This window comes from Balearica regulorum, chromosome 2 (assembly GCF_011004875.1).
Source record: "Balearica regulorum gibbericeps isolate bBalReg1 chromosome 2, bBalReg1.pri, whole genome shotgun sequence".
NCBI lineage: Eukaryota > Metazoa > Chordata > Aves > Gruiformes > Gruidae > Balearica > Balearica regulorum.
The window spans coordinates 136427040-136452874 of record NC_046185.1 but is presented as its reverse complement, the minus strand read 5'-3'; the positions used below and the strand labels follow the sequence as shown (position 1 = coordinate 136452874).

The 25835-nt window shown below is 37.1% G+C and overlaps 1 protein-coding gene across 1 annotated transcript in view; it reads right to left on the bottom strand.

The window, feature by feature from the left end:
- Positions 1-25835, bottom strand: part of AGMO (alkylglycerol monooxygenase) — a 196100-nt gene that overhangs the window by 65863 nt on the left and 104402 nt on the right. The window contains 6 exon segments of the mRNA XM_075746077.1: positions 13538-13643; positions 14805-14887; positions 23173-23289; positions 23773-23907; positions 25048-25127; positions 25236-25301. Of these exon segments, the coding sequence (XP_075602192.1) occupies positions 13538-13643; positions 14805-14887; positions 23173-23289; positions 23773-23907; positions 25048-25127; positions 25236-25301 (587 nt within the window).

Below are 25835 nucleotides of genomic sequence, written 5' to 3'. Positions count from 1 at the left end.
CATGACCAGGGATCACATTTGGTCCCAGTTGCCAGAAATTTTCATTTTCATGTGCTTAAAAAAAAAAGAAGTCTTATCACTGTGAACTTAGTAAGGATAAATCTATTCATCTATTGTATATTTGGACATTTTTCTTTAAATAAAAGATATTTCTAGAATTTTTTCTTTTACTCAAATGATCTATGTTGTTGTTCTTGTATAAATGAAGTTTATTTATGCCATTTAGGCCTTTGTCTTCTCCTATCTCTGATGTAGCAATTGCCTCTGCCAAAACATTTATACCTCACTGATGTCCACCCAGAACGCTACTGAAATAAATGGGTGCCTTAGACTGTCCCTTTGGCTATGTTGTTCCTCTCTATGTACGTTTCCTTTGGCTCCCTTTTGGAAAGTAAGCTAATTTTCAACGTTATAAGGATTTCACCATAACTCTCTGTTCAACATGCTTAATTTTCATAGAAATACTTTGCAATTTCTCCCGCAATGGTCCTAATGCTTGTCCACATTCATCTGCTGCCTTTTATCTCATGTTTACATGGCACATGCCTGGGAGCAGGATTATGGTTTTGTTCTGGGACTTGCAGTACCTTGAACAACTGTTGGAATACCTGGATGCCAACTGGTTTGACTTCAAAGTTAATAAAGAAAATATTTACTCTTAAGCAGCACATTGCAAACAGTGATTGTAGTAATGAAGTAATTTGCTACTTGCAGCCTCTCATTAGTGCATTAAAATACTGATTTGCCTCTGTAGAGTGAACAGACAGCAAGGTGCTTCAGGACCTCCCTAATACAACAAAGGTCAAAACCACCCAAATGTTAACAATGAGATCCCTAAACCACTAAAACAGTTGAAAAGTATTTTTCTCTCTAAGTGTTTTGAATCAAAAATAATATCAAATTTTATATTTGGAAAGTATTTTTTTAAACCAGATTGGCCAGAAGAATATTTTACAGCTGCTTTTCTTAGCACGTAATAATGCCTGGAAGGTGAATATAATTGTTTGCATTAAAGGAGGGATTTATTTACACTGATGACTCCACAGTTTTTCTCAATTATCTTAAGAGTGAGAGCAAAACAAAACAGGAAAGCAAGTCACTAAACTACCAAATTTCATCTAATAACAAGGCAATCTAGTCTTCTGTTCAGCAACATACTTCAAAGTGCATATTCAACCGGAATTTTTCAATTTTTTAGCTCCCATTAAAATAAAACAATGAGGTGTTTCATGCATTTTGTGTAATGGTAAATGTTATTTTTCAGCTGAGCAGCATGAAAATGTTGGATAAGAACAAGCTTCTGAGAGCTGGCATTCCTTAAAAATTACTGTACATGAATAGTTACACATGCATAATTGTATAATTACACTTGATGGCAGCAATAGCACATAGAGAAGACTATTAATAGCACGTAAAATCTGCAGAAATCTCCTGAAGATGAATATCTTTCGAAAGTATGAAAAGGTGGCACTTGGTGCAGAATATATTTCAGTTTTACATTTCAGCATGACAATTACCATGAAAGAAAGGATCAAAGTCAAATGGCACAGCTGGCAGCTTGAGAATAATTTAAGAGGTGTACTGGCAATAGCTTTTTGGTTTCAGTAAGATGGACTGCATTAACCGTAATAGGGAAACGGTGGTGGAGAAAAGTCATACAGCATTCTTGCCTGGCATTAGTACAACATGAGCTGAACCTGCAGTTTTGATGACTTCATACAAATTTTAAGGGAGAAAACTTCTGCTAATGAATACGAACAATAGCATTGTCTCCTGTGCGGTTTGGGACAAAACAACAATCCAGCATCACATTTAGGCTTAAATCACTGATTCAGGAACTCATGAGCACTGGGGAAATAAGATTAGCATGTGCCCATAGTACATCTAAACATGGTTCCTTGACCTTGTCCCCAAACTACAAAGAGATAATCTGTCTGCAAGGACATGACTAAATACTTTAGAAATTAGGGCAGCTGGGCTGGAAAGTTGTAATATAAGCTATGCAGATAATGCTGTATAAACCCAAGGCTCTTCTCTCGTTTCCCACTCACCCTGTAAAGTTTGAATTTTACAGTACTGCAGGAGTGGAATCACAGAAGCAACTTCTTATCATTTAGTTCCTTTACAAAGGAAGTAATTAAAGGAGCTTGGGAGAACATACAGATCCTCCCTACTTTCCATCCTTACCCTAACTCCCAGATCATTACGGCTACCCTTTGGACCAGCTGTGCCCTGCACGGACTGGAGAGGTTCTGTCATATCTGCCTTCCCCTCAACACTGTTTCCTTTCACTCCGCTTTTAACCTGGCTAATATCTGAATATACACAGTCTGTCCAGCAAGAATAAAGTTGCATTTGATAACACGCTTTACAGTCACCAATTTCCAAGTCCTTCTCCCAAAGAAGGCCACACCTTGGACTGAAGGCAAAAGTGTGACCTGACTTAGCTGAGCTTTCCTTCAAACAGCTCGACATTCAGCAGATGACCTACCTTTATTTGTTTTGAAAGGTATAAGCATAGCTTCAGTTTCTTAGCAATCAAGCTAACAACACGGTTCCCTTTCAGCCACAATTTTCCAAAGATGATTTGCATTCTAAAGACTCTACGCCGAGAGGCAAACATTTGTCCACACGTGAACAGCTCTGAAAATCAGAATCTCTGCTGCCAAATGTATTATGGGTTCTCTGAAATTAATGGCATAAATACCCAAATATGCACAGTCTAACACATCCAGATTTTACAGTTGCAATACGCTTTCATGTAGAGTTTAATAGTACAGATTACTGCATGTTACAAAGCAAAATAAAATCACAAAGACCAGGTAATTTGATCTACACAAAAATCAAAATAAAACAGCAGAGGATGTAAAGTAGTTGGTTAGGTAGATTTTATGTGGACCTTCCGGAAAAAAAGGACCAGTTTTGGTTGCATGCTGCTTTCACAGCTATTACTTTTGTTAGGTTTGCAATCTGATGCTTTTGATTTTTATTTGATGCTAATAAGTTCTGAAAGCCACAGAGTTTACCAAGCCAAAAAAACAAACCTGGATCCACTAAAGATCCTGTTTTCCTCCTGCATAACTCTCCACTAGCCAGGAGTGGAGCTGTCAGTTTTACATCACTGGAAGGAGCAGATTTGATTCATCGAATGGGCTGATGTTCTTTTCATAAGAACTTGGCAGAAATTGGTAAATACTTCGAAGGTGATAAATAGTCCAATAGGATACTCAAAAACATCAAGTTAAGATGGCATCAATTTATATAAAAATTAAGGCTATAAAACTGTATTTGTTCTATCACTATTCTGACAGTGATTTAGTTAGTCTGACAGACTAACACTGTATAAATTGACATTACAGTGAGAAAGTTATATAAGAATATACCATGTTATTATTTAAATTTGTTTCTTGTTCTTTGATATAATTCATCGATAACTATGCACCACATACACACATAAAACAGACTTTTTCCCACATAGATGAATCCAGCTCTCCTTCAAGCTATGAAAGGGTCTAAGATCTTCATGGAGCTTCTACTGAGTATTTCTTACTGTAAAATTATCTGTTTCAAGTGAGCTACTTTTGAGAAATGTATAATGACAGGAAAAAAATCAGGGTGTGAAAAAGCTGATCTGAACCTCAGGCCCTAATAGGCTACCAATACCAAGGACTGTGTTGAAAATGGACAATGTTTGCTTTTAATATCCGGTTTCTCTCTGCTAATGGAGAACTTCTTACTTCCAACAGCAAGGTCCTCATACACTCACTCAGACGAAACACTCAGTAATCTCTCTCTACTCTTGGAAGTAGAGATTGGACAGTTTTATGAAACAATTTATTTCTTGAAATGTGTCATTTCAAGATTAATGAACTTACAGCAAGTTGAGGATTTCTGATTTTATTTCCAACGGAGATGTTTGAACAAGCTGTTTTTGTTTCAGGCAATACTTTCTTCTGGCATTTGACTAATCTTATTTTGTAATGGTGGGGAAAAAAACAACAGGGTTGTGTGTTGCTTTTTTTGGGGGGGGAGGGTTGCTGTTTGTTTGTTTGATTTCATTTTGATTTGGTGAGTGAAACAGAAAAGAGTTTTCCTACAGCTCTATTAATTGAGTCAGTGGGGCAAAGCACATTGAGTAATCCCAGTTTGAGCATTCCAGCAGAGCTGTGAGTCTTTACTGACCAATTTAAATATTCAGCATATTGATAGAACAAAACATGTTCACTACTGTGTGGTTACTGACAGAGGGCCACAAAATGGTATGAACAAGTCTGTCTGGAACATAATGGATTTGATCAGAAATCTTGGCATAGGATGCAAATATACAATTGTTAAAAGTGGTTAAAATGTTTCTTTTTGGAAATCCCCCATAAGAAATATTTTTCTGGTTTTGTTTTTGAGGGTTTTTTTTCAAATTTTTCATGCATTTAAATGAATTCCTCTGTGTAAGTCCTCATATTAATCCTCTCCATTTCTTTTTATTATCTTTTCCTTTTTCACACATAGAAAAAAAAATAAAAGGGAGGAGAGGGAAAAAGGAAGAGTTAAAAATTGGACCCTTTTATTTAGTAAAGTCTCAAATATCTTTCAGTGGTTTTTTTAAACAAAAATATATAAAAACATATACCATTTTTTGTCAGCCAACGTCACATTTTAGATTTCTATACAGAGGGCATGGCAAATTCTAGCCAGCTATACCCTACTGTTTAAAATTTATGAAGCTCTTATCAGTTGTTGATATCTCGGTAACATGTTTTTTGGTCAAATTTACAAGTCTGACAGTTGAATTCCTGCTTTTTACACATTTTATGGTCTGGGGATGCATTCTAATAAGGCCCAGATAATCCCAGAAGCTAACTGCCATCCATACAGGTGGTCTGGAGAATACATTTGAATGGACTCAGTTTAGGCCAACACTTTAATTAAAAGCAAAGATGGCCCAACAACATACTAGAATCCTGAAAGCATCTCATACTGTGCTGGAATGTATTCAGCTGAAGACAACAGAGAACTTAAAAAAAAAATAATTATTTAACAGGCACACAGACCAGTTTTCTAAATAAGGCAACCATTTAATAGACTTCACTTGAAAGTCAGGAATAAGAAATGACTAGGAATTTAACTAGGATGATGTCAGCTCTATTCACTGCTTACACAGTGCACAGAAGCGAGGAAGGCCCTTTCTGCATGCACAAAGGCAGGTATCTGCCCTAAGATGTTATAATCAAAGCAGACTGTTGGCAAAGGAACATGGAGCTATAAAACAATGCAGTTAATGGCCAGATTCTGTTACTTAACATCCTGCTTAACCACCACTTATAACTGTTTCCTAGTATCTGACTGTTCTTTGTAGTCGACTTACATGAAGGCAACAAGAAGAGGAAGAAATATATCTAGAGATTTATAGTCATATGCAGATGTGCAATGAATTCAGGTAATAGCTAAGGACAAAAATATAACATCCTTTTCTCTGTAAAATCTAAAAGGTTCAAACTAAACCCTGGCATTTTCAACTGTGTATTATCTTCCAATCAGCAAAATAAACAACCTATTCCAAGCATTTCATGAGCTCTACAGGAAGATAAACCAAACTAATTCTGTCAGGACAGATGTGATCACTCCCAGACTCCATAGGGGGTTGCTGCATTATTTTGCCTTAGCTTCAAGTGATAACTAAAGCTTTATATGTACTTTCCCCCCATAACACCTATTTGCAACTTTTAAACATACAAAGTGTTTTGTGTGTTCTGCATTTCAGAATTAGTTGTTAAACATAGCATTTGCTAATCTTCTTTCATCAGGCAATTTTTATTTGGCATTGGCAGAAGGAGATTTTAAAACATTCTCTTTGCTTTGCGTAATACTCAAATATAAAAATAAATATAGCATTGTTGCTTTCTCTATAATCCCTGCCTCCAAACATCATAGAAAACAGAACTCGTACAAAGGAGTGATATAACAAGACAGTAATAAAAATAAAAAAAAAATAAAAAATCACAGCACAGATATCGGTTTGATTTTATCTTATTGATCTATCGCCCACTTTAGACCGGAGGCACTGGCTGGTTAGAATTTAGCATGTAATTGCCCAGATGTCATGAACTAGATTTCAGTCTCTGGTTATTTCAGGTGCTGGTAGTAGAAAAACAGAAGCTCAACTTTTACTGTGCTTTTCCTTCTTTGTTGTTCATAACAAGCTTCTGAAAAAAACAGACTGTACAAAAAACGTTTTTTTTTTAATCATCAATTCTAATAAAATATATTATAGAATATTTTGACTTAATTTCTACTTTCCTAAATACAGGTATTGATTAGGCTTTCCAATGGCCTATGTTACAGCCCAATTCTGTGGGTCCTGCACAGCCATCCTATTCCAGAAATGCTAAGTTTTTACAGCTGCTATAGTCTGCTCACTGTTGCAGAAGTGGGAAGGGACATTTATGGGAAGAAGAATCTTTATGGGAAGAAGAATCACCTCCCTTGCAAGACATATAAATTGGGTAACTCCGGACTGCATGTCTTTTTTACATTTGAGTTTTCTCTATTTAAATTGTGAGGAAAAAAATACCTAAAATGCTTCAAGGCAAATGCTACTAGGCTGGTTCTTTGCAGTCACCTTATATCTGCCAAACCCAGATTTATTCATCAGAAATAGCTAGCTTAATTAAAGCTGTCATCTCCTAAAAGCTAATTCGATCCCTCTGCCTGCCATGTTGAGGATAAAATTCAAATTAAGCCATCTGCCTTCATGGCGTTGGGAACACAGGTACAGCTCTTCTCTCTGTAAGATTAGCACAATTCCCACTTGCCAGTTGCAATAGTTTTGGGGTAGACTATCTGGTTTTTGAAAGAAGTATACAAATTTGGCATATCAGGTTGTCCTGATAAACACATACACGCAGGTGAGCTTGACCGGCTAAAGACAGTGAGGCCACAGAGCACACACCCCCCGGCCATGCACGGCAGGACCGGAAGGCTCCCCGCTCTGGGGTGCTCAGCACGGTTGGGGGACACAGTTGGATGGATGCAGAAGGTATCTTCTGCTTCTCCTCACACCATGGTCGTGGATGGGAAGTCTCAGCAAGCACACCAGCGTTCTTCATTCAGGACGCAGCACTCACGCATCTGATTTGTGCCTTTGAGTCTTAGAGATTGCAGTGTGCTTTACGCTGTAACTTTAAAGCAACTTTGAATGTAAAATGTATAAGGGTGTAAACTGATCAGTAAGCACTCGCTCTGTCAAGCATAGGACTACCTTTGCATCTCCCCTACAGAATCCAAATTGTGTGGCGTCTATCTGCCCGCCCGCCTCTCACGCCAGCGTACGCCAGTGCTGCTTGTGCTGTGATGCAGAGGTGCCTCTGCGCTTGCACAGATGACTGATGCTGCAGAGGAGGCATTCTCTGAGCACTCCTTCATCAGAAGTACTTTATTTAGCTCTTTAAAGGGAGGGGGGAAAAAAAAAATTACTCTACAGATTAGTTTTCCTAACAGTACTACCTCTGCAGAAGAAATCCAGGTAGGAAAAAAAATACATGCATTTGTGCATTAACAAAAAAAATGTCAGTTAATACTCTAGTACTGGAACTACAATAACACAGACAGAAACATCTACCCATGTGGAGTATCTCAGTTGTCACAAGGGATTAATATCGGTGAAGCAACTCACTGTTATGGAGAATTTTATTTTTATCCGTGTGTTCTTATGGTGTAGAAAAGAATGCATTTTGATGGGGTTGGTAGCATTATTGGCTTTAGGAAAAATTATGCTTTGACTTATGAACCAAGCTAGTTTACAATGCAAATTAGTAACAATATGTGTTAAATAGCACAGTTTCATTTTAACGAAGACACCCTGAGATGTATAACTGAACATCAATGATTTCATTTGGCATGGTTGTTATCTTTAAAATGCAAACATTGCACCAAAATACAAGCCAATCACTAACTGCTTTCAGCTATGAAGGGTCAGAAAATATACTTTACAACTCTCAGTGTGCGTGTTGACAGAACAAAATGCAAAATTTCAGACAGTATATGTGAATATGTATTTTCTATCTTTAGAGTACAACCTTTGCTTCATCTTTGACTGCATGCTTCTGATTTCTATTAAGTATGACTACCTGCTTGTCTTGTCAAGCAATTAAAGTGACAAAAGTAATAGCAGATGCCTCTTTCATAGTTAAAACTACAGCAAGCAGACCATAACTTGCATTTTATTACAACCCCTCTATACAGCCTAATAATTGCAAGGTAATTGAAAAGATCCTGATAATAAACCACCAGTTTACTTTTTTCAGACAAAATAAATATATAACCCAATTCAGGCTTCATTTTAACGACACATTAGATGGTTTCCAACTTGTCTTGATTTTTGTTTTATTTTATGATTGTAAATAAACCCTGGAAAATTCCTTCCCTGATTTTACCACCTGAAACTGCAGCTGTTGGCTGACACTATCAAAGCCTCGCAATTCCGAACTCACGTGCAAATCTCATCAAGTGCAGACACTTCTAATTGATTCCAGAAGTTTTTCTTTTGCTAAGATCAGCGGGCAGAAGAAGAATAATGAGCAGCTTTTAAGCAGAGGGGGGAGGGTGTTGAGCTCAGGGAGTGGAGATTTTAAAAGCTCCAGCTTGGCTGCTCTGCCAGAAATGTGGAGCAATTTTACGGTCAATTGGCTGGAGCATCTGGAACTATACATCATAGTCTTTAGTTGATGGTGGTGAAGCCGACTCTCAAACTGGCTAAGTCTAAGATCAGTAATGACTCTGCTGTCACACCTAAGTGGAAACTAACTTAATCTACTGCCAGATTTTACTGTGACTTTTTCTAAGGGACATTATTCCCCTTAGGGCAGTTGTCAAGAATATTAAAAGTCCAGTCCCTGGGATACACTGCATGGTATAGTGGACTTCTCTGAATGAAGCTAACATAGAAAATACAGATTACAACTCGTGTTTGTTTAATTCCATGTGTGTTGACAAGGCTTTTTATCATAAGGCAGTCGAGTTTCCTTCCATCCTCAGCTTAATTTCTAAAATACATTTCAAATACACCAGCCAATCTAGTTAGGGCACAGAGACTGCATAAATGCTGAGGCTGTAAATCACAGCACAGGGCATGGAGCTTTCACATTAACGGAAACCAAATATGGGATATGCTGCTCTTTGAAATGTGGCACAGATGATCATAACGAGGGACCAAGGAAAAAAATTCTACAGAGCAGAAAACTATCGTTGATGTGGAAATAAGTTCTTATAAGTAAATGTTTGGTTTAAGTCAGTACTCATAAGTCAGTATTCCAACACTGGTAAATTACGCTAAGAAACAAGTGAGGTAACAGCAAGTCTTTGTACGATGAAAGGAGAAATAAGTAGTGTGGTAATATATCACATTAAGAGGGACTGCTGTGGAACACAGAATACAGTGCAAATCAGTTCTTTAATAAAGAGATATTATATATTTTATCCAGACAAATTAGCTGACACACTCGTAAGAAATACCAGAATTGCATCACAGATCAGAGAAGCAGCCCAGTTGGTACAGAATACTGTCTCCAAAAGTGTTTGGAACAGCTGCATCTACCAAGTTTAGATACGCTGTAGGAGTAAATAAACAATTTGACCACAACGATGTTCATTTCTGCCTTCACTAGTTAAGGGCTGAATTATACCCTGCAGCACAAGATTTTATATGTCTTCCAAAGTTGGTTATATTTCTAATGCACCACATGCCCAGGTAAAACAGAAAAGAAAACAAATTATTTATTTAGACTATCCCATGTGTATACAATCTCTCTTTTTCTCTCTTTTCCCCAATGAAAGTTGCCCTAGATTTTTGTCATTTCCACCCGTAAATTACTACATCTGCCAATGCTTTCATAGCCAGGCAGCCCAGGAAGTTGCAGTGCAGGAGGAGTCTGGGTGAAGAGATTTACTCTCAGATACAATGCCCTAGCTGAAACAAAGGTAAAAGATAAACAAGCACCTCAAGCCAGTGCATTTCCTCACTCCTAGCCCTTTGGTTTAAGAGTCTTTCTCAGTACTGGGTTGCAACCACTCTAAGAGTTGGTGAAAATATTTAAGACAAGAGTTCCAACAACATGTCAATGGCTCTCACTTCTACTTGCTCCTCATTAGCACTACTGTCAAATAACAGCCACTGCTTAACCAAAATCAGCTCATGGAATATGCTGGCTGATGCCAAAGCAGACCAGTTGAATGGAAACACTTTGAAGAGGTGCACCATCATAACAGAGTTATTTTTACATATTGTGCCTACTGAACTGTCGCATAACTGAACACAAGAGCAATGTTGTCTGCTACCTCCAGGTGGTTAGGAGACTCCAGGCCCAGTCTGACAGAAAACGATTTGGCTTTAGCAATACAGATGATCATCACATTACACAGGCATGAAGTAATCAGCTAAACAAAACTACCTAGTATGGGATGTGGCTACACAGATCCTCAAGCAGACAATAAACTGAGGAGCTAATGTGTTTCTAAAACCAGTCAAATATAATATCTCTGCCCCTATCATCAGGGTTCTCAGGGACCTCCACCCAAGAAACAATTTTCTTAAGATCTAAAAATTTCCTCAAACATCACCGCTTTTTTTTCTTAAAAAAAACCCACCAACAAACAAACCACACAACTTTCCCCCTGCCCCCCCTTCTTTCACCTAACCATCCCTATGAAATACATACAACACAAGAAACAGAAAACACATGCTGAGAAACCTGTACTGTTCCACCTCCCGTAAGAAAAAAAGAGGTCACTTTTCTAACTCTGATAACTTCAAATTACTGTCTTGTTTGGAGAAGAAAAGGACACCAGGAGAGATCCCCTAGGAGTATATTTATCTACATATACATGAAAGGACTTCACATGCAATAGCAGCAAGAACAATACCTCTAAATGACCAGAAAATTAACATAGTTTTCATATGGAACCAAGACTAGTAACACATAACTTCAAAGTATCAGCAGACAAGATGTTGTACTTACTACAGTGTGGACACAGTTAACAACCATATTAAGACTACAGCTTTAGCAAAAGCAGAAATCCTTCTTTCTTACACACCTCCAGCTTCATTTTACTTCCACCTTCCCTGGGCTTTAGCTTTAAAAATCTTTTCTGCTCCACAGCAATTTGTGTCAACTCACTTATCTGAAGAAAAATCCTCAGCTGCACTAGAATAGCCGGCCAAGCCAATTAGCTGGGCAGCAAGGGCAAGAGGCTGGAGCCTGAGAGCAGGGCTTCTGCTGCTGGAATTGCAATCGTTAGCTGCTTTTTTAACACCCACCTGAGATAATTTAATGGCAAAATGGGAAAGGCTCACTCCTTGGTTGTTCTCTCCTCTCTCACTGCTTCCCTAGTTTTCTTGCATTTCTTATGTATTTTCCTTCTAGTTTTCACCCAGAAGGCCTTCCTCCCATGCCACAGTTCTGATAATTATCTGACCTTTTTATGAGCCAAATGCAATTGTTTGCAGTTCAAATCACCTATTTTTAATAGAGTACCCTGCAAATAGTACTGCGAGGATATTTACTTCTGAAATCTTACCTACTGGTTCTGAAATATTCATGAGAAATATGAACATATGAAACATAGTCACAGAAAAAAACAACTTGTATAGACAGGAGTCACATGTTTTTTCACTAATGATTCAACATGCTGTATGGCAAAATCAGTCTTGCATGTATCTGTTGGAATGTGCACCATTAATTTAAGAATGTTGTGACAGAATTATTTGTTAAATTCTGGACACATTGAGTAGTGCTATCATGCCTCTTGCAGTTTATTTTTCTTCATCCCTAAGTAAGTGCCCTTAAAGGCATAATTCATAGACTCACAAAAATAAGTCAACAGAAATTATTTTACATGATGTCGTGCATTCATTCCCGTTGCTCATGAATACTAGATTGCTAAAGAATTCTTTATTTGGTACCATATAAGGATGATGTTGTAAGGAGGACATTATTTAAGCGCAGTACAGATTATGAGTACTGAAAATATAGCATTAAAAAGATCAAAGTCAGATAAATCTAGATGTATGTTAAAGATGGAATATGTATGAGGCAAACAAAAAGATTAAATAAATGGTTTAATTTACACCACTCAAATTACAAGTGGATTTGAAAGAGAAATAGAGCAAAGGAAGTTGAAAAGCAAGCACATAAAAATTACTAGGACATATGGAACAGAAATATAAAAAAATTGCTTATGAGATAGGTCTATGTTTATGAGCCTCATAAGATGCTCAGTTATCTACACTATTATACCGTGAAGAACAGATAACCTGTCTGAATGTTGAACAGAACAGAAACAATTTTTACTACAAATTTTAGACCTAATTTCTGAGAAAAACTTGCATTTATTTATTTATTTAACTTTCTGGTATCTGCTGGTTCAAAATGATCAGGTGAATTTTGAGCTAAAACATTAACATTTGAAGACTTTTTAACATGAATTGACAAATATCTGGTAGTTCCCCTTCGCTCAGAATTTTTTAATCATAAATCCCACTATAAGAAAATTACCGCACCTAAGAGCATTTCTACCACGAATCCAGAAATTGCATAACATACTGAGAGCACAAGTGGACCATTTATATCAAAATGAGGAACTCTTTGAAGTTCATCACAAACATCATAAAAGCTATTAATATCACAAACCTGTTGGTTTATGATAAAAAGTAAGTCTTCAGTGTTGACATATTGACATTACTCAGGAACATCTATTCTGGTCTCACTAAGAGCAAACAATTTGGAAGACACCTGTTCTTTCAGTATTTTCAAAGAAAAACATGTGAGCAAGGTTTCTTGTTAAAATGGTCAATGGGACTAAAAAAGAATAAAAGAAAAGTATAATATAAAGGATAAAAGGAAAAACACTAGACAGAAGAAAGAATAGGAAAGTACAGTAGGGAAGAACTCAAGATGGTAAAGTTGTTAAAATTTAATGACAGATACATGTAAAGAACAGAGTAAGAACCCTTTCATTTTATTTTCTTCTTCATGGCAGAATAGCAAGCTGTATGGTTCCCTACAAACAATAGAAATAACAATAATTTTACTTTTAAACCATACTTAATCAGACCAAAAGTCTATTTAGTTCAGTATCCTATCTTTGTCAATGATTATAAGTCTGTTTCTGAGGTTCAGTATAAGTACAGAAGAAAATATTAGATATTTAAGACTCTTCCAGCCTCCAAGAATTTTCAGAGTTGCCTCACAAAAGGTGAGTTCGTCAATTCAAGTTCAGAGAGTTCCCTTCAAATCATATGGCCACTAATATATTATTTTTGCAAGAAATGGTAAGTATACACTTTCCTGCAGCAAAACCCAACAATTTTCTTGCAAGTTAATCCTAAAAAGTGAGAAATGGATAAGAAAAAAAAATTAATATTCTCCTCAAATACTATAATAAAAAATAAGGAAGCAAAATATAGATGATTAGTGTTTCTGTTTTTTCTAAAAAGATAAAAAAATCTAGGGTCATCAGCATAGACATTTCAAAATAAATGTCTTACCTCATATGCATAGCCCAAGGAAGAAAATTGACTCCTTAAGTGGCCAAGTTTGTATGCACCTACGAAGATTAAGCAGCGGATGATTTCCAAAATTCCTGCTTTGGGCCTAGAAATGGGAAGTAATTCAGATTAACATCCAATCTTCTCTTTGTTAACTTCAGCAAAAAAGGGAATGTAGAAATAGTCTGTGATGTTCTGCACTTAAACCAAGTCATCTTTCTTAACCTTACAGTTAAGTTTTTACAGTATTTACCTTATAAGGACTTATAACACTGAATTTGCTGGAGGTGAGAATACACATACTCCCAAACTATGTATGAGTTCACACAAATGTAGATGTATATATAGTTATTGTCTTTGGATCTCAAAGATTACAACAACAAAATTCTGAAAACTGCTACATGAGTAGTTCAGAATCTTTTCATCAGTGTATTTCTGTAATTTTTTACTAATTCACATTATTAACTTCCTAAGCTATACATGTCTCTGGCATATTGACAGATTTTTTACCTATCCTGAAATAAACTATTCAGTCCACACAAGTGAAAGATATTCCCTTTCTGAAAGCATAATGAACAGCAGGTGCAAAGCGGACCTGGCACCTTAATCTCAAAGGAAGCTTCTAGTCCACATTTCTGTTCTGGCAGGGCATATAGCTTCTCTGTAAGAAACTCTACCTGCTCTTTACTCTTCTGTAGGGTTATGGTGCCCATATAGACTACTTCCACAGTGTACATCTCACTGGTCACGTGTATTCAAGATCCAACTTGATTTGTATCCATACAGATTAAATTTAGTCTTAAGTCCACACCATCCTTCATATGATTTTGAGTCTACTCTGAGCTACACTGTATGTTTTTCATATACCATCAGGGTATCTGGCACTTGTGGCACGCTATACAGGACCGACACAATATGATTGCAGTCTGAGCTTGAAGTGCCTTGAGACAGCTTGCAGGTCTCCCTGGCCTGCTAGTGTCCCAAAACCAGAGATGTGGCTCCATCCATTCAAGCATGGAGAGGGACGTGAGTAACCTGTAACTTTTCTGCAAAGGACAATATAGATATGGACACTAATCACTAAGGGAACATTCCTGGGTTTAGGTGCTTGCTTTTCATGTATTATTTGCTACTCAATGGAGAACAACATATATGTCTGAGTGTATCTATATTTATCAATATAATTTTTTACATTCTCGAGATTTCCATATAATGATAAGCAATGCATAATGAGAGAAGGGAAAAAAACCCATGTTTTTTATCTTGCCTGTTTTCCATAAGTAGTCCAAAAGAGGTCAGGGACAGAATGATAAAGCCAATTCTCAGGAGAATAGTTCCCTGTGATAACATCTGTTAAAAAGGAGACAAAGAATTCATTTAGAGTAATTTTTATGAAAAGAAATTGAGTATTAACAGAACAGTAGCTTCAACGTCCTCAGTCAGTGATGTCAGCGTCTGCTTGTATTGGGTTTACGTCGCAAAGTTTTGGTAGCAGGGGACTGCAGGAATGGCTTCTGTGAGAAGCTGCTAGGAGCTTCCCCTGTGTCCCACAGAGCCAATGCCAGCCGGCTCCAAGATGGACCCATCACTGGACAAGGCTGAGCCCAACAGCAATGGTGGTAGCACCTCTGGGGTAACATAGTTAAGAAGGGGGAAAAAAATAACCCTCCACACCACCAAGAGCAATTGCAGCCAGAGAGGGGCACGGGAAGATGTGAGAGGAACAACTCTGCAGACACCAAGGTCAGTGCAGAAGGAGGGGAGGAGGTGCTCCAGGTGCTGGAAGACAGATTTTCCTGCAGCCCATGGTGAAGACCATGGTGAGGCAGGCTGTCCCCCTGCAGCCCATGGAGGGTGACAGTGGAGCAGATATACACCTTGGAGCCCATGGAGGACCCCACATCAGAGCAGGTGGATGCCCAAAGGAGGCTGTGACCCTGTGGGAAGCCCACGCTGGAGCAGGCCCCTGGCAGGACCTATGGCCCCATGGAGACAGGAGCCAAAACACTCTTTAAGATATTCCCTTCTGTACTAGGTGTTTTCCTGAAGTTACTTGATTCCCTTATGCCTTTACCCAAGAGGGAACAAACTATTTCTAGATAAAAATCCCAGCAGCCCTGTTCTTTTTCTTCATCTGATGTTATCAGGTCTTTACAATAGTCATCTACAAATCCCAGTGGATACAAAACCTGATACATTGGTGAGAATAAGAATTCACATGACATGACAATATAACCATATTTAAGAAGAAACAAAATTAATGTTGCCCCTTCATGACAACTCGACACTTGGTTCCCAATTCAGCAAAACTTTTCGACTCATACCATTAACTTCAATCAGACTTAAAACACTTAAACATTAATGTGTGTTAGTACTTGGATGAATAGAAGCATGAGGATTGATGTCTTTAAAATTTACATCAAAATGATATAAACAAAACAAATTATTTTCATGGTGAAGTTTGAATTTTTTCATTTATTAAATATTTTTTGTATTCTACACAGCTGCCTTTGAAAATCAAATATTTAATCAGTTTTCTTGTTCCCTCCCTGAGTTCCTTTCAAATATTAGTTTTGAAAAGCTTTTGTTTTTTCATTTAAAAACAACAAAAAACCCAAAACAAAAGTAGTGGATCTTGCTGAGTTATAGGAATCCCTTCTGGTTTGAATAGCAATAAGGTTTATTAACAGCATCTTGCACTTCAAGATTGCAGGCATTGGAAAAATAAAAATCTATGAATGTCTGCCCTGATTTCAATAAATCCCACTCGGTGACATGTCCACCTTCCTTCAGTGGTGGCCCCTACCCCTTGAAGAGATCTAAGGTAAGTATCTGTGAGCGTGGGAGGCCACAGGAGGATATTCTCAAGTTTTACAGCTGTGTGAACTTACAGTGCCCATGTTTGCAAAACACATCAAACCACACACTCAGGCTGGGTAGGTTTCTGTTGTTTTACTAAAGAATCACAAGCACCTACTTAGATATCCTTAACAAACAGTTATTGAACAAAGAAAACACAATCCCAGCAATAAGTGAGCTAAACAGAAGCCTCACCAGTTTACAAGCCAGAACACACTTCTCACAAATGACACCTGTCAGGCCACTCTGTTGCACAGATTTATACCAGGATAGATCAAACTCATTACTGCATACCTACATTTCCAATCTGTTCCATTCTGCCTGATGATAAACTTACAAAACCTCAGAATGATGATTATCACCATCATCTACTTGTATGTAGCCCCTGAGAAAGCATATTTACATTTTTCTTATGCTCTTACCCTGGGCAACTGCTATCAGCTACCACATAAGACAGGATATTGAGCTAGATATTGAACCCTGGGAGTCAACTCAGTATAGCAGTTATGTGGTGAGACTCTCACTTAACTCAAGAAAGCAAACAATGCCCTGATGAGTTTATAATCCTTTATCAAAGTTTACATCACTTGGAATACATTAGCAAATTCCAGATACAAGTTTGAAAATATGTCAATGAGAGATTAAATTGAGGGTGCTCTTTTTGAAAACTTCAGTTTCTAGAATGTGAAAATCCCACAGCTATCCTAAGTTTAAAAGACTTTCCATTGTTAACATGAAGCAATTTGGTTTGAAGTGACAAAATTTTTGGACAGAGATTTTTTATAAAAATCAGGCACAAACTCTATTTAAGTTTAATAAAATGAGTAGTTCTTAAACTGCTCATCTAGCTATAGTAAGTTCAACTCCCACTTCAGCTTCCTGTAGAAACTGGGTCATACAAAAATTCAAGAAGTGAACAAAGAAAAACATGATTTGGCACAGGTGTAAAGGGAACTCACCCATAAATTTCTTAGAAATGCTTTGATATGTTTTTCAATGATTGTTACTTGTCAAATAAAGGAGTTTGCCAGAGAACTAGGTCTGGAATTCAAGACTTTTCTCCTTAGACAGTGTCCTCACTTTTAAGTTGGATAATTACACCTTTTTTTAAACCCAGTCCTTCTGGACCGGTGGGTCTGAGTTTGCTTTTTGTGTTTCCAGTGCAATGCACTAGCTTCTATAGACTGCCTTTAAAATGTTCCCACAGTGGTAGGGCACTATTCTGAGGAAAGGAACCTAAAGTTTTGTATCCTCCTTAGGCAGGAAAAAGAACTGAAGATCAAATTCAAATTTCAAGCAAGTCATGTAATTGCTACATTACAATATATGGCTAAAACCCCATTTCATGGAAAATAAATTAATAAAATGAACCTGCAATGATTTTGAGAGAACAAATGTTAATATTTATCTTCAGGAAGCATTCAGCAGTACCTGCTATGAATGAATAAGGGTGCGTCCAATTACCAATTAAAGTGAGTTGCATGATTTCAGACTTTTCTGCCCTCCCAGTGTTTCCGAGCTGGCTAGCATTAGACAACCAGTCACCAAGTCCTAGGCATCTGGGTTTCCTTGTGATTCCAGTTTCAGAAAACAGGTGCTGCTTCATTCTACCTTCCTTTAAGTACCTTTACTGAAGTTCCTACAAACTTGTTTTTAATCTAAGCTTTCTGTGTCATCAGTAGAGAGTGAGCACTTTCTGAGTGATGCTCTTTCTTGCCATTAGCTAGACAGTAAGTCTAGAGGCTAGATTTGGTCCCTTCACTGAGAAGTATTTGAGTGGATGATGGAAATACTTCTCCAAAGCAGACACTTTTGGGTCCTGTTTTTAGTGGTGTTTTCTCTCATAACTTCTATATTTTTTTTATTTGCTTAAAGATATATTTTAACTGTCATTTCTAGAAGAGTAGGAAAAAAGATAAAAATTACTCTTTTAAAGTTAACATATTTTCCGCGATCAATAACAATTTTTATTATTGTTGTTCTATAACATTGTTGTTGATAGACCTTCAAATATTGATAAGGTTGATATTAGAGACACTGTAATATTGTAATTCAGGCTGCAGCTTTCTCTCCACAAAGAAAGAAACTTTCCTTATAACTTAGGAAAATCAAACTCAAATATAAACATGCCTTTATCTTTAAATGGTTAAAATGGCATATGAGGTTCTTTGGCATAATAATTACTTGAGCCAGGTATGATCATATTTTACAGATTCTGTTTTTCAGGCCAATTTCCATTTCTCTTCAGACGCTCTCCTACTTGAACCACAACATTTTGAACCCTAGCTGTTTGTAAAACTTCTTATGGTCCAATACCATCTGTGGCCCAGAATGTGAATGACTGGAGGACTCTAATGCACAACTTGCAGATCACAGTTTATTACAAACTGTACTATTATTAGATTCACATAAATGCATGACACTGTAATGTCTGAGTACAGTGTTGCAGCCATCCACTTCCCAAGTCCTCAGCTTTCTGGAGTGATGAAGGTGAGGCATAAAGCCTTACTGGGAATCACGAAGGTAGGTTTAAGTTACCCTTCACTGTAGATACACGCATCACATTCACATATAGCAAAAGATGTGTTCCTTCATTTGTGCTCCTAGTCAAGGACTATCAAGAGATTGGCGATGAAATACACCATTTGGGAATAATGGCTTTTGGAAAACCAGCCATGTAGCATAAATCTTAGCATTATTAGTTTGCTTCCATAACTTTCTCTTTACAGCTCCAGTGGTATAGTTACATGCTGCCTTGATTCTTTTTTATTTACTTTCAAGCATGTATCACCCTATGAAGTGGATGCTGGCAGCTGAGGCATCCATTTTCTAGGCATTAGTCTACCAAAATCAACAAAATAGTCAGTGGGTTATATCACCAAATTAAACATTGTATATTAAATCTACACACTGCAAGTTGCAGTGGGAAAAGAATGTGATTTTTACACCTTCATTAGTGCTAGCATCCTCATTCCACTTAAATATAATATGCATGGATTTATATACAAAATAAATGAGTATTTATATACTGGACTATTTGCATAAACAGAGAAGCCTGTGGGACCACAGGAGGTTCCCCAATTACAAGTCAGCCACAACTTCGCAATGTGGTTATTGGCTGCAATCAAACAGAAAAAAATATTTCTGTTGGATTATGATTTCATTGAAAGCTTTAAAAATAACTTGGAGCCTTAAAAAAGCTGGGGGGGGGGAGGTGTTATAGAATCTGGGAAGAAGTTTACATGGCTTTGTGATCAACAGAATGCCACAGCATTATTACTTTATTTTTTTTTTAGTAATGAAAAAATAATTCATTTAAATGCAGGAAATATGCCATTCCAAATGCATATTTAGATGAACATTGAAATATTCCAAATTTACTTATATTTCAAAGAACTCAGATTGTTTTATTTCTTTTGAAGAATAACATGGATGCATTTTCTCATCCTGATGTGTTCAGTGTTTCAAAAGAACTATTAGGAATTATGTCAGCACATTTCATAAGTTAACAGATGCCCTGTTGTTATATATCAGACACTTTTGACATTCAAATGAAGAATGTTAATACAATGCTACAAAATTTGTATTGTTAGGTGTCTTTGTCTGTATGAATTTTTTTTAACTTAGAATTCCTAAAAAGAAATTGCAAATTCTTAGCAATATTCCATATACAGTACTTCGTGATGTCCTACTGAATGGATATATTAATTGTGTTCTCAGCTTTCAAGAAATCTATCTTATCTCTTACTACTTTTTGTCTAATTGCAACTGCACTTATATTCATAGCATTGTAAGCACAGTAAATGTTACAGTATCTATCAACAATAAAAAAGACACTGCAAAATGTGTTTAAGGTACACTTCACTTTGATTTATGTGATACATGCAGTTCTGGAGCTATGAGACTTTTGCTTTGAATGTACTGCAGTTTTACACTCCTAGCACTCTCTCTGGGACTGATCCAAATCCCATTTCTTCAATGAGCTTTGGATCAGATCTAGATGTGCAGAGCTCAGAAGTAATTTTTACTCTCTGGATGTAGTGCAGATCGCTATATAGAAAATAAACACTGTATGCTCTCTCCTGTGGAAAATATATATGTGTTTTTCTTGTTTTACTTTTTTTGTAAGTTAAATGTAGGTCATTCAGACTGAAGGTATATGGTTGTTCTTTATGGATAGAGAAATTTAACACTTCTACAGGGCGTGAGACCAAACACTGAGCAACTGTAATCACTTGAGAAATGTAATAGCTGTGTGCTGTGTCTTATGGCTATTATGAAATGGAACTTATACCTAAAAATGAGGAAAACAGTTAGCTTTCTCCATTTATGGAGCTATGCCACAGTTATGACATAATTCATAGCCAGACAGAAAGTTCCAGTTGTATCCATAGACATTTCATAACTCAGTGTAGTGGAAAACTGATATTGAAGAAAGATTTTTGCCAAGTAAAGTTATTCATACACAAGCTTCCTTCTCATGACAGCTTCCCCACTGTACTGCAGAGCAATGCTGGAACTCTGCCTTGAGACCAGCATTTTCTACACCCACGCTGAAGGTTTATGTCCTGAGATGAGGTGCTTCTAGTTCCCCATGCTCTCCTTCTTATCCTTACTACCTTATTACCCTACAGTTTTGTGCAGAGAATTTTCTAGTTGTTTTTCTACAATAAGTTCATAAATGGCGGATCTTCAGGATGTTTCCTCCATGATTGCAAGAATTTAATGATCATCTGGGGCTTGGGTGCATTTTTCAACTTCCCTTATTACTTAAACAGCTGCAGTTATCAGCAAAGAAAATAATTTGGACCATCCACTTTTCCTTCCAGGACCAGAAAAAGGCAAAAAGAGAAAAGAATAATATAGGGAAAACTCAGGAGCTGACTGCTTGCTGATAAAAGCAACAGTAACAAAGTAAAAACCAAAAAAACAACCAAACAAAACCCCCACAGTATGATCCTTATGCAAATATGACTTGCTACGGTATGTAGGAATCCAGAAGCATATCCAGAAAATCTTGCAGAGGCTTTTCTCAATATAAGAACATTGGCAATCATGTATACGGTATATCTTGAATACATTGGAGGTATTTATCCTTACCTTTGGCTTCATTTCCTGTCCTCAGAAATTTCTTAGAATAGACTAAGCCTCAGATGACCTAGTAATCTCCGAATTCCCTGCAGTTGCAGTGTGACCCTTTATAGAGGTGAACTCAATGTGTAGAATATTAATCAGAAGACTAGGTCTGAGGTAGCTTTTATATTATATCAGGAATGCTACATAAAATACTCTTTAAACTTTTTGCAAAAATTGCATCATTCTACTGGTCTGATGTGCTACTCAGAATACATCTAACCAAAAACGTAAAAAACAAGAGGGTTGTAACAGCTAATATATGCAGAGCTGCCAGAGCTGCTTTAAGCCTGCTGCCACGTATCCCAAGAAATGATTGCAGGCAGAGTCCCTCTGCTGCCCTTCTTGCCCTGGGATGCAGGAGGAATTTCTAAGTCAGAAGACCAAAATGTCGAGACAAGATTTCTGACAGCTTTGAAGTGGCTTTGCAATCCTCTGGAATCCTTCACGGATAACCACAGTCAGATATGCAAAAGAGACTTATTTCTAGAAATCTGCCTCTTGGCTGGATTCAGACATGTTGGTCATGGGCAAAGGTGTCGGGGCACAGCGAGAGGGGCTGCTCCCTGGGGAAGGGGCAGGTGCCCGGCAGCAGCCAGCGGACAGGGCCGTGGCCCCAGCAGGAAGGGTGCTGTCCCGCAGCGCCCATCAAGGTGGGCAGGGGCCAGTAACCACCTCCGGCCAATGGCCAGAGATCGCCGGCCAAGCATGCTGGGACAAGGCAGGTCCACAGGCGAGCAGAGGCTGAAGAACCCGGGGGACCTTGACACCCTGACAGCCAGCCTGTGGCAATGTGGGTGACAAATGCAACAACAAGACTGCTCTTTAACCGAGGGGGTCTTAGAAAGGGTTTAAGAAGGTAGCCAAAGGGTGTTTTATCAAACTGATATACTTTTGTGAGTTTTGGTAGGCCTTTGACTGATTTGTGGGAATATTAGATGCATTAAAGTTATGCTTCATAACGAGAAGATTTTAGCTTTAGTAAGCAGAAAGAGTCATCAGTGAAGGAAGAATGAAATACCAGGGACATCCTGTCAGCCCAAACGCAAGGTGGTAAATACGTGCCTATCTCAGCATTTCTATCAATGCTGTTGTACGTTCGAGACTGGAAGAAGGATTTGCCCTGAGTCTGTGCTCCTCCAACTCTGAACTCATGCTGACACCAAGCTTCCCACCTGCAAGCACCGCAAGACCTTTGCAATCTTTCGTCTCAAGCTTGGGCATGATTGGCATCTAACAATATGACCAACCTTGACATCTTAAAACGTACGTTGTTTCAAGTCTAAGACACATTTTTCCTTTCATGAGGTCCTGAAAACTGAAGCAAACACATAAGCCTTTTATGGAACATTTATCATTTTTTAAATTAATTGCTTAACTTAAGCATATTCATCTGTAACTAATTAATATGGTTATTAAATGTTAATAAAATCTAAAACATTATATATTTAATATTATATAATGATATACATTTACCCATTTACTTTTATTCTTTTTACAGACTCTAGTAATTATTATAATAGTATAAACAAGATATGAGTCAGGCCATAGAGCCTCTACTCAATGCTTTATTATTTAAATATGTTGTGTGTCATATTATTGTTAGCATGAGATGCTATTTCATAAAGATAGGAATTACTTACAGTCACGGAACCAAGAAGTTCAGTATACAAGTCCATTATTACAGCAAAATGTACAACTGCATAGCAATTAAGATAAGCTGGTACACCTGGATTGAAGGGAACTTCTCTTCCAGTGATCTGTATGAAGCAAAAAAGATAATAGCCTTCAACAGTGACCTGCTCCAGCCTGTGATTCCTTCATATTTGCTATACTTGCAAACACAAAAAAGACAAAGATAACTGCACAAAGATAATTTACTATCAAACTTATGTACTACTTAGTGTGAGACGGAGTTAAACTCTGTGTGTATGTATGTTCACAGCTAAAAGAAAAAGAGAAATTACCGTACTCTATAGAACAATTTTGAAAATCTCTTTAGGAAATGAATAATGTAAAGATAAATAAAAAAAATATTTTTTCCTTCAAATAAAAAGAAAAAAACCACAGCTAAACCATTCATTTCCTTCAGTTTCTGTTCCCATTTCATCTTCCCCTATGCTTTATGACTGCTAATTTGCTAATTTAAAATAGCATGTGTAGAGTTTTTCACATTGATCCAGTAGCATTAAGAGGTCCAAGTAAATTACACAAAACTGAAAGCCTGTGCATGTTCTATTTACCACTGGGATTTCCTCAGGAAGGCCAAGTCTAGGTTTTCCTGGTCCCCAGCCTGGCCCTTTGAATATGACAGAAAGCTTATTGCAGAATCCAGGTGTGGCCCAAAACGTGTTCCAAATATGAGCCAAGGGACGTAACTAAAAAAAAAAGAGCAAGTAATTTTTCATTGTTAATAAAATAAAATTTAATAAAACATTATATTTTATTAATTTTTAGCTCTCAAGCAAATGATTTTTCAAAATCTGTAAAGAAAATAAATTAGGAATATATTAAGACAGAGGTTCAGAAAACCTCACTGAAAAAGGCAGAAGTGACATCAAGCCCTTGGTTTATAGTGAGGATTACAATGACTTCTGCCCAGAGGATAATCTGTCTCTCCTGTAATCAATCCAGAGTATTTAATGGAATATTGTATAACTATATTTATGGTAGTTTTAAACTAGAATTTGGTTATGGGGACCTTGACATGACATACTCCCAATAACTAAATTACTTAGTTTCTGACTGGAATGGATATAATCGCACAGGCTGTGGCCGTCCTTCCAGCCTCCAGCCCAGACACCCCTGCAGGAGAATTTCTCATTCTATGAGATGCCTCCTTGGGTAAACAGTCATGAATAGCAAACGAAGGCTTCAATACTCCTCAGTCCCTGAGGTTTTTACAAAGAATTTTTATCCAGCTTAAGTGAAGCCTGAACCAATAAATCTAAGAAGCACCGCACTACATACTTTTTATCTTTTTGTCTTTTTTTTTTTATTAAAAAAACCCACTATATTCAACCTGTTCTGGAGGTTTTGTTGAGACCATGATGCCTGCTATATAATGCGGTCAACACAATCTTTCTAGAATACCTTGAACAGCAAATATGTGAAGAGATACAAATAGTAAAGATACTACACCATGGGATTATTTATGAAATAGCAGTATTTAGAGAGGACAAACATGAGACAAAATATATATTTTTGTTTGTGCTTCGCTGGATATTGCTCTGCATACAGCAAAATGGACATCATTCAGTCCAAGGCCCATTATATTGCCATTGTAATTAGTTGTTAATTTTACTGTATTGTATTTTCATGATGACTACAAGCTCTGCATATGGTCAATGCAGTGAGTAGAAATAATTGTTTTGTAATGAAATACTGAAGAAATTGTAGATAATTTAATTGACTGTGCAGCAATGCAAGGATGGTTTCAACTGTGCCTAAGAGAGGTGTTTCTTTAGAACATGAGTGCCTGTTGAAGATACCAGAGTTGGTGATACAAACTACAGCACCTGGAGCATGATGGGATCAAATGAATTTACTGGATGTGTTAAGCCGTATACAACTTTTGCATCTTCTGCTTCAAATGTTCCTGATGGAAGAAGAAAAAAAAAAAAAAGAACAACCAACAATCAGATTCAAAAGTATACATATTTTTTGCCACACAAACATAAGAGAGAACACCTTTTTTTTTACTTACCAAATATCCTGTCCCAGATAATGAGTGTGCCACCATAATTTTTGTCAATGCAGTAAGGATTTCTACCTAAAATGAAAATCATGTATGAAACCAGTAATTACATATATAAGAATACATGCAACTGAACTATGAAGGGAAATCTTCATCCTTAGCATCAATTTAGAATCTACAAATAATTTTAAAAGGTAGCTAACCCAACACTCCTTATACATCTATAACATTTCTTTTTTCTTACTAAGCTTATTGCTCTCTTTCTACTCAGATTCAAACATACAAATCAAACGTGTCACACCCAAAATTTCTGTGAAATAAAAGGATTTATTTGGAGAGTAAACTCAGTTGAAAATATATTTATAAAGACAAATTAAAAAGCAAAGAGAAACCATTTCACCAGTTTAAACCTAAGAAAATATATGCTAAATACATTCATGTGCAATCATCTCATTAATGGCTTTCAGCTGTCTCTATCTTCTATGCCATATGTCTGATCCTGCCTTTGTTGTTATTAACTTCAGTGTGAGGAAAAGTGATCCTTCTATCTGTTTTCTAGGGAATGTATTTGTACATAAGCTGTCCTATCAAAATTATGAGCAAAGAAAC